At 39.7% G+C, this 10,416-nt stretch overlaps 1 protein-coding gene across 1 annotated transcript; it reads right to left on the bottom strand.

Moving 5' to 3' along the window:
* Window positions 1-3,951: 3,951 nt before the first annotated feature.
* LOC150029605 (uncharacterized) lies at window positions 3,952-4,752 on the bottom strand. Its single transcript, XM_090296443.1, has one exon. It carries the CDS (start codon window positions 4,750-4,752, stop codon window positions 3,952-3,954), a length of 801 nt encoding a protein of 266 aa, XP_090152569.1.
* Between the last annotated feature and the right edge of the window lie 5,664 nt (window positions 4,753-10,416).

Below are 10,416 nucleotides of genomic sequence, written 5' to 3'. Positions count from 1 at the left end.
TTCTAAACCCACCTTTTTACCTCTTTCTGCGTACTTTTCAATATAAGTGATCTTTAATCCTTTTATAAGTTAGTTCACAACCCGAATGTCCTCCTATGAATGAATCATGGAACTGTTGAAGTATTTGAATTTTCAAGCCTTCAATATTTCCAACAATTAACGCACCTTTACACCTCAATAAGTCGCCATAAGTATAATACTTATGTAGATTTTGGGTCAAGCCAATGAAATTAACAATCTTTTGTAATTTATGATCCCCTTTCCAAAATCTTTAACCCGCTGCAACAACTAAGATGTCAGAACAAACAATGAAACTAACGTACCATAAGGTGGTTTCCTTGAAAACACATAAGTTGGCACACTCTCATTATCTTTTTTATACTTTATTTTTGTAAAACAAGCAATCACTCACACTTTAATTTTCTCTAAAGAAAACACTCTTCTTTGAATTTCTCTCTATTGTATTTCTTTTTGTGGTGCATATTACAATTGAGAAAACATCCTTTTTATAGGCTTTAGGAAGCTCTTCTAGAAAAATCTTCATTATGACCTTAAAACCCCACTAACAACATAATTAAAATCCCACTCCCAACTTTTGACCTTTTACATATCCAAACTCCCATTCTACTCTTTTCTAGTAACTTCTAACTTTAAAACCCACAAATTACATTAAAGTTTATTCAACAAAACTCCCCCATAAACTTAAATGTTTCTACCATCCATCATGCCAATCATCTTCTTGAATTTGTCGAAAAAGACTTTCGGTAGTGGTTTTGTGAAGATATCTGCAACTTGATCCTGACTTGCCACATGCACCAACTCCACACTTCCTTTCTTCACATGATCACGAATAAAGTGAAAACGAACGTCAATGTGTTTGCTTCTTTCATGGTTCACTGGGTTCTTTGCCAACTCAATTGCTGATTTGTTGTCAACTTGAACCACGGTTGCACCTAGTTGCTTTAGCTCCATCTTGCTCAACAAGTTTCTAAGCCATATCGCATGACATACACACCAAAATGCTGCCACATATTCAGCTTCACACGTCGATAGCGTCACAATCGGTTGCTTCTTTGAAAGCCAAGAAAATGCTGTGTTCCCCATAAAGAATACATATCCCGATGTACTTTTCCTATCATCTATGTCTCCGCACCAATCACTGTCAGAGTAACCCACCAACTTGTAATCTTCTGCTTTTGAGTAGAACAACCCGAGTGATACAGTACCTTGGATGTACCGTAGGACTCGCTTCAACGCCTTCCAGTGTGAGTAAACCGGTTCCTCCATGAATCGACTTATGATGCCGACACTTAATGAAAGATCCGGCCTCGTGCATGTGAGATAATGAAGGCTTCCTACCAAACTCCAGTATCTACTTGCATCGACACGTTCTCTTCCATCGAACTTTGAGAGTTTTGCCCCTGGTTCCATTGGTATTGATATTGGGTTGCAATTTTCCATCTTGTACTTCTTCAAAATCTCCTTTGCATATGTCTCCTGTGATACAAAAATACTCGTCTTTTTTTGTCTAACCTCCAAGCCAAGGAAAAACTTCATCAATCCCAAATCTGTCATCTCAAATTCCCGTCTCATTGTGCCCTTAAACTCTTCTATCATCTCATTATTGTTACCCATAAAAATGAGATCATCAACATAAAGAGCAACAAATATCATGTTACCTCCATTGTTCTTTGCGGAAAGAGCATGCTCGTAAGGACATTGCTTGTACCCGTTATCCTTGAAGTATGTATCGATACGAGTATTCCATGCCCGCGGTGCTTGCTTCAACCTGTAAAGTGCCTTCTTCAATTTTAGCACCTTCTTCTCCTCTCAGATTTTCATGTACCCAGGTGGTTGTTCGATGTAGACTTCTTCTTCAAGCACACCATTCAAGAATGCCGACTTGACATCCATTTGAAATATCGGCCATTTAAATTGAGCCGCTTGGGAAATGAGTAATCAAATTGTCTCCATTCTTACAAAGGGAGCAAACACCTCATCGTAGTCAATTCCCTCTTTTTGTTTGTATCCCTTCGCAACGAGTCGCGCCTTGTACCTCTCTATCTCGCCTTGAGCATTCATCTTTTTTTTGAATACCCACTTCACACCAATGGGTTGACTTCCCTCTGGCAATTCTGTTAGCTCCCATGTGTTGTTGCGGTCAATCGCTTTAATCTCCTCATCCATGGCAGTTTGCCACTTCTTGTCTCGCACCGCCTCTTCAAAGCTGATATTTTCTACATCTGCCAAAATACATACAAGATGTACCTCATTTGTCGAATCATACAAATCATGCAAACTTTGAATTTTAGGTTTTCGTGGTTCATCTTCATCATCGGTTGTTTCGGAATTTATACTTGTCGGTGCAACATTTGATGATTCTCCAACTTCAATCATAACCTCTGAAAAATTGTTCCAATCCCACTCGCTTGTTTCATCTATTCGTACATCACGACTCACCATCACCTTCTTGCTTATCGGGTCAAGGAGCTTGTATCCCTTTGTCTTCTCATCATACCCAATAAAAACATACCTTTTGCTTTTGTCTTCGAGCTTCGTTCTTCGTTGATCTGGTACGTGTGCATAAGCCACACTACCAAACACTTTGAGATGAGAAACTGTTGGCTTTTGTCCGCTCCATGCCTCTTGTGGTGTTTGATCATCTAACTTCACATGTGGACATCGATTTTGCACATAAATGGCGCATTGCACAGCTTTCGCCCAAAATTCCTTTGGCATCTTTTTGCTCTTAAGCATTGATCGAACCATGTCGAGAATGGTCCGGTTCTTCCTCTCGACCACACCATTTTGTTGAGGAGTGTATGGTGCAGTTAGAAATCGCCTTATGCCTTGCTCCTCGCAATACTCCATGAAAGCCGTTGAAGTATACTCGCCACCTCTATCAGATCGTACAACTTTGATCTGTCTATCAGTTGCCCTCTTTACCATCACCTTGAACTTTTTGAACACTTCAAATGCCTCGGATTTTTCCTTCAAAAAATAAACCCAAGTCTTTCGTGAGAAATCATCGATAAAGGTAATGAAATACCTTTTACCGCCAAAGGATTCTGGAGTAATTGGTCCACATATGTCTGTATGAATCAATTCGAGAAGTTGCTTAGCCCAATATTGAGCCTTCTTTGGAAACGAGGTTCTCACATGCTTGCTGAGCACACATTCTTCACAAAATTTTCCCTCGTAGTCCATGTTGGGTAGCCCGTGCACCATATTCTTCTTTGCTAACTCTTTTAGTCCACCATGATGTAGGTGACCAAAACGGAGACGCCACAACGATGCCTTATCTTCTATGTTGACTTGCAAACATTTTTCTCGTATGCTTATCAAATTCAGCTTGTACATCCGATTTCTTGCCATCTCGATTCGAGCAACCAAACGTCCTTGCTTGTTCTTCAAGTGTAGGAGCCGATCTTTCAAAAATATTGAGTAACCTTTCTCCGTGAGTTGCCCCATACTCAAAATGTTGGTTTTGAGGTCTGGTACGTAATAAACATCTTGGAGTGACCCAATTAAGCCATCCTTTTGTAAGAAGCAAACCGTACCTCGCCTTTTAACCTCCACCTTTGATGCATCTCCAAATGAAACATGGCCATCTTCAGTCTTTTGCATATCTTTGAATAGGTACTCGTGACCGCACATATGGTTGCTTGCTCCTGAGTCGAGGTACCACAGAGTGTCACTGTTAATGTTGACTTCATCTTGAGCCATCAAGAGAACACCTTCATTCGTTTCGACTTCCAAGGCTAGGTTGGTTGTTTCTTCTATCTTTATATCAGCACGACAATCTTTTGCAAAATGCCCCACTTTACCACAATTGTAACATTTTTCAGAGTTACAATCCTTCGCATAGCGACCATATTTGTGGCATTTGTAGCACTCGATGTTGGAATAATTCGATCGGCCGCCTCTTCCTCTACCACGTCCTCTTCCACGTCAATTTGGTTGGCTCGACTGTTCCTTCTCCTTATAGTACCCTTCATGGTTGCTGCCTTTTCCACCACGACCGTTTCCACGACTTCCACGACCACACCCTCTATATTGAGAATTTTGAGGATAGAGTACCTTTTCGTCTTTGATTGACGCCTTGGTTTGAAGCGCTTGCTCGAGTGTTTCCTCCTCCTTCTTCTTCTTTCGTTGCTCGTGTGCCTCGAGAGAACCGACAAGCTCGTCGACTGTGAGCGTCGTTAGGTCCTCTGACTCTTCTATTGCGCACACAATACTCTCAAAATTGTCGGTTAATGTTCTCAAAATCTTCTCCACAACTCGTGCATCGGTCAACTTTTCACCATTTCGGCTGAGTTGATTCACCACAGTCTGTACACGCGTAATGTAGTCAGATACACTTTCTGACTCCATCATCTTCATGCTCTCCAACTCGCCACGAAGAGTTTGTAGACGCACTTGCTTAACTCGGTTGGCTCCTTTGAACACCTTTTTTAAGATGTCCCACGCTTCTTTTGAAGTAGTTGCATTGGCAATATTCTCAAAGCCCGACTTATCAATCGCTCGGAACAACATGTATAGTGCCGCCTTATCCTTTGATCGCATCTCTTTCAACACCTTGGTTTGAGCTGCCGTATAACCCGTGGTATTTGTTGGTTCTTCGAAACCTTCTTTGACCACCTCCCATGTATCTTGAGAACCGAGAAGAGCTTTCATTTGAATGCTCCAATTATCATATGTGGTCGCCTTCGATAACCGTGGTAGCGGTATTTGACCCATCACATTCTCCATTGGCTCTTGATACCAAATTGTAAAACAAGCAATCACTCACACTTTAATTTTCTCTAAAGAAAACACTCTTCTTTGAATTTCTCTCTATTGTATTTCTTTCTGTGGTGCATATTACAATTGAGAGAGAATCCTTTTTATAGGCTTTAGGAAGCTCTTATAAAAAAATCTTCATTATGGCCTTAAAATCCCACTAACAACATAATTAAAATCCCACTCCCAACTTTTGACCTTTTACATATCCAAACTCCCATTCTACTCTGTTCTAGTAACTTCTAACTTTAAAACCCACAAATTACATTAAAGTTTATTCAACAATTTTGAAGTCCAGACCTATTAGCTTTTCCAATCCCCAGTTCTGTAACATGGCTGTTGGAGGTTGCTCTAACAAATGTTTTAAAGTTTTTATCACAACACATTAATCCAAAAAATAGTGCTTCCATTTTTTTTAGTGCAAATAAAATAACCTTTTTCCATAAGAAAATAACAATTGATTTTTGAGTTCCATCACTTTACTTATGAAGCAATATGATGGTTAGATTGCATGAGCACTGCCCTAATCCTGATTCCTGAAGCATCTGTTTCAAATAAGAATAGTACTCAAACACATGACGTATTTTTTTTCAATAAGGTTGTCAAAGGTGCTACCACCTTACCATAACCTTGAATAAATCTTTTGTAGTATCCAAAGTTCCTTTAAATTTGTAGGTTGTGGATGAACAACCTCAATCTTTTTTGGATCAGGTTGCACTCCTTCAGCCAATATCCGATGACCCAAGTAATTTACCTATGTATTTGCAAAACTACATTTCTTTTGATTAAAAAGTAAAACATGATTTCGTAATATAGTTAAAGTTATACCTATACATCTAATATGTTCTTCCAAGTCTTAGTATAAATCAATATATCATAAAAAAACAATATGAAATTCCTCAATTGTTGGCGAAAAATGTCATTCATAAGATTTTGAAATGTTGCAGGAGCATTATTAAGACCGAAAGGTAGAACCACTTACTCATAAAGACCACTATGAGTTTTAAAAGTTGTTTTTATAAATATCCGCTTCATGCATTCTCACCTGATTATACTCACTTCTTAAATCAAGTTTAGAAAAATATGTAGCCCCATGTAATTCATCTAACATATCTTCCATCAAGGGCTTGTTTTTAACAATCATAACATTGACTTTTCTAAAATCAGTATAACAACGCCATGAACCATCTTTCTTTTCGAATAACATTAAGGATTAAGGGAAGAAGCATAACAACTAGAAATTTCCCTAATGAACCTAGTAGATATATTTGTCTCTTAATCCTAGTTTTCTGATTATGAGGATATCTATAAGGTTTCAAAGTAACATGAATGTCACTAGTTAAGACATTGCGATGATAATACCATTTAGGTGGTGGAAGTTGACCGATTCTTAAAAAAAACTTCAAAATTATGTAGTAATTTGTCCAATTGTCTTATCTGAGCTTTAGTCAAAGTCATAACTCTGTGATTACTTGCAATTTGAAAACTAACTACACCTTATATGCCCAACAATATAGGTTGTCCCAACACAACTTTTAATTTACTTGAAAATTACACAGTATCAAACGACTAATTTTCACCCACTAAGATAACCTTATCACTATGATGGTCGAAGGTCATGGTTAACCGAGCACAATTCTAAACAATCTCACCCAAAGTCTTAAACCATTGCATTCCCAAAATGACCCTAAAATTAGTACTAGGTAAGACCAAAAAGTTAGTTTGAAAGGTACAATTATTGAATTTCCATTGAACATCAAGACATTGTCTAGTTATTCTCAATTGCTTATCAGATGCCACAATTACTGAAAAATCACTAATAAAGACCGACTTTAATCCCAAAGATTTCATTCACTTCTCACTAATAAAATCATGAGTACTACTTGTGTCCATAAAAAAGGGAACTCTCTATTTTTTAATTATCCCACTAAGTTGCAAAGTGTTTCCACCATCAACCCTTGTAGCGCATGTAAAGAAACATTTTTTTTTATCATCAATAAAAAATAAATAAAATGGAACCACTTAAGGGGTGGTTCAACCCTTATACACATAAAACTCAACACCAAACCCGCTATAGGCCACCAAAACTAACTAAACAAAGACATGCCCTTACTAAACCTAAAAATAACTTCAGGAAACTAACCTCATACACACCATTGGTTCCAAACACCAATCAGAAAAGGAGAATGAAGCACCTCGGAACTTTGTAGAGACCCAGTACCAAACTTTAACTTGTACCAATGCAAAAACTTCAGACGCATCAGCCACTCCTCCTTTGAAAAATATGCGATTCCTATGACTCCAGATTTCACTAACCACCCCTACCCAGATTGTGTTCCAAACAATACGAACCGACTCCGAAGGTATATTCAACCTAAATTGATCGAAGTTAAACCTCGGCTCAATGTGAGACACAAACAAAACCCCAAGCCACCTGTAACATAAACTCCAAACTCGCCAAGCGAAACTGCACCCGAAAAACAAATGACTACAAGACTCTTCCTCCTTCCCACACAAAACACACCTCAAGCTTTCTATCTGCACCCCTCTTCTACTTAGATTTACCCTAGTAGCAAGCTTGTTTTCCTACACCCTCCAAGCCATAAGCACTGTAGAAGGAACTGCCTTGCACCTCCATAACTTACTAAAAACTGGCGAAGTATCCACCTCATTGTCCTTCCTGACAAGGTTGTATGCAGAACTAACTGTAAAAGTTTGGAGACCCCCCTCCTTCCAAATCCAACTATCAACCTCTCCTGGGGCAGCCCCAGCCCCAAGCAGAAGTTGGCTCATCTGATCCTCCATCAGATTCTCCCAATCGAAGAACGATCTTCTCCAAGCTAGTTGCCAAACCCATCTTCCATTAGACCAAAAACCACACTCCAACAATTTTGCGTTTTTGTTGGAGCTAATCGAAAACAGTCTTGGAAAAACGTTCTTCAGCGCCTCGCCCTTCAGCCAACTATTCTTCCAGAAATAAATATCCTTCCCGTCGCCTACTTTCCACTCAAAACTATCTTCGAAACTTCTCCCCCAACCCTCCGAAGGCCAAACCTCTTTCAAATCTTTCCACCAAAAAGAACAACTCCTACCTTTTCCTTCCTCTCCCAAAAATCTCCACCTACCATACTTAGAAATGAGAATTTCCTTCCAAAGGCCACCCTCGGCCGAACCCAACCTCCAAATCCACTTTCCCAACAAAGCCAAGTTAAACAACTTTGGATCTATAATACCTAACCCCCCGAACTCACGAGGCTTACAAGCCAAGTTCCAGGAAGCCCAAGTGATTTTCCTTCTATTTGCACCCCAACACCAGAGAAAATTTCTTTGTATCTTAACCAACTTCTCAGCCACCCAGAAGGCAATTTGAAAAGTGACATAAAGAATAACGGAATAGACGAAAGCACAGACCTAATCAGGCATATCCTCCCAGCCATCGACAAACACCTTCCCTTCCACCTACTTAGTCTGGCCTGAACTTTCTCAATCACCTCATTCCAAAAAGCACTGCGTTTATGACTCCCTCCAACTGGCATTCCCAAGTATATGAACGGAGATGCCATCGTATCACAATTAAGAATCGCTGCAAAACGCTGAAGCGTGCCCTGATCCATCCCAGTTCCTCCAATCCTACTCTTCGCAAAATTAACCCTCAAACCAGAAGAGAGCTCGAAACACTGCAAAATCACCTTGATACTAAATACACTTTTGGTATTTGCTTCACAGAAGAACAATGTGTCGTCCGCATATTGTAACATATTTACCTTTACTTTATCCTTTCCGACTTCCACACTGTCAATCAACTTCTTTTCTTCTGCTACCCTTGTCACCCCAGGCAACCCTTCTGCCACAATGAGGAAGAGAAAAGGAGCAAGCGGGTCGCCTTGACAGAGACCCTTTCTAGGAAAGAACTCCTTAGTTGGACTTCCATTTACCAAGACAGACACCAACGCTGACTCCAAACACCCCTTTATCCACCGAATCCAACGATCGCAGAATCCCAACCTCCTTAACATGTAATATAAAAAGTCCCATTTCACTGAGTCATAAGCCTTCTCATAATCGACTTTGAAAAAATACATCGCTTTCTCTTTCTTTTGTAATCCTCTAGAACCTCATTTGCAATGAGCACGCTATCCAATAAACCTCTTCCTTCAAGAAAAGCCGACTGTCTAATATCAATAATTTTTCCAATCACCTTTTTCAAACGCAGGGAAAGCGCTTTAGAGATGATTTTGTACAGACAGCCTACTAAAGAAATAGGTCTAAACTCCCCCAGCTGTTGAGGATTTTCAACTTTTGGTATCAAACAGAGAAACGATGCATTTGATCCTCTTGTCCAAGAACCATAACCAGCAAAATCTTTCACTGCCGCCATCACATCCTTCTTCAAAACATCCCAAAAAGATTTTATAAAACCAAAGTTAAACCCATCGGGGCCTGGACTTTTTGAACTATCGCACCCCCAAATCGCTGCTATGACCTCTTCTTCAGTAAAAGCACCAACTAACATATCATTGTCAGCTTCCGAAATAGTATTGAAACTAACCTTGTCCAGTCTGACCTGACAATCATCGTTCCTGGCGAACCTCTCTTCAAAGAACTTACAGACCTTAACCTTTACCTCCTCCTTATTATCACACCATTTGTTATTATCGAAAACACCATGAAACTGGTTCCTTGCCCTTCTCCATTTTACCGCAGAATGAAAGAACTTCGTATTGAGATCCCCCTGCTTTATCCAACTCTGCCTTGCTTTTTGAAATAAAATCGCCTCTTGTTTAGACTTGGACTCGGTAATTTTAGCAAAGAACGACTTTCTTTCGTCCCTTTCAGACTCGACTAACCCGACTTCGTCATCACGAAAGTCTAATTCGATTAACCTTTTTTGGATTTCCTTGCTAGCCTGATTCACATCTCCGAAGACTTCCTTGTTCCACACCTTCAAATCTACTTTTAGCTTTTTCAACTTTTCTTTTAAACACAAAAATTCCCCCTCCCACCACCTTGTAAGAAGACCAACTCGATCTCACGAACTCTTTAAACCTGTTATCTTTCCGCCACACATCCAAACATCTAAAAGGCTTCGGGCCCCAATCCACTGAGACTTCCTTCAAAATAACTGCACAATGATCCGAGATTGATCTATTTAAGACGAATTGTTGGCTGTTTGGCCAAAAATCCAACCACTCCTTAGAGACTAACACCCTGTCAATCCTGCTTTTTACCAACCCGTTGGGCTTGAACGAAGTAAACTTCCTACCCACCAACGGAATATCTACCAATTCTGAACTTTCGATGAAATCATTGAAACCCTTTATTTCTCTAGAATAGTCAGAAGACGAAAACACATTCTTCCTTTCCTCCTGCCTTCTGATAGAATTAAAGTCCCCAATGATACACCAAACCTTTGATAATTGACCCTGTCTAAAACCACTAACCTCGTTCCACATCTCTTTCTTTTCCCTTAAAGAACCAGAACAATAAATATTCACAATAGTTACGTGGGTTCCGACGCCCCTCTTCCAAACCCCTTCTAACACCATAAAATTCCTCCCATTTACATAACTGGACAACTGAAACGACTTATTACTCCACATCGTAATCACTCCGCCTGCGCTGTTAACAACTTTG

The sequence above is a fragment of the Phaseolus vulgaris genome, chromosome 1 (genome assembly GCF_051622355.1).
Source record: "Phaseolus vulgaris cultivar YP4 chromosome 1, ASM5162235v1, whole genome shotgun sequence".
Classification (NCBI taxonomy): domain Eukaryota; kingdom Viridiplantae; phylum Streptophyta; class Magnoliopsida; order Fabales; family Fabaceae; genus Phaseolus; species Phaseolus vulgaris.
This window is presented reverse-complemented; position numbering and strand designations above follow the sequence as displayed.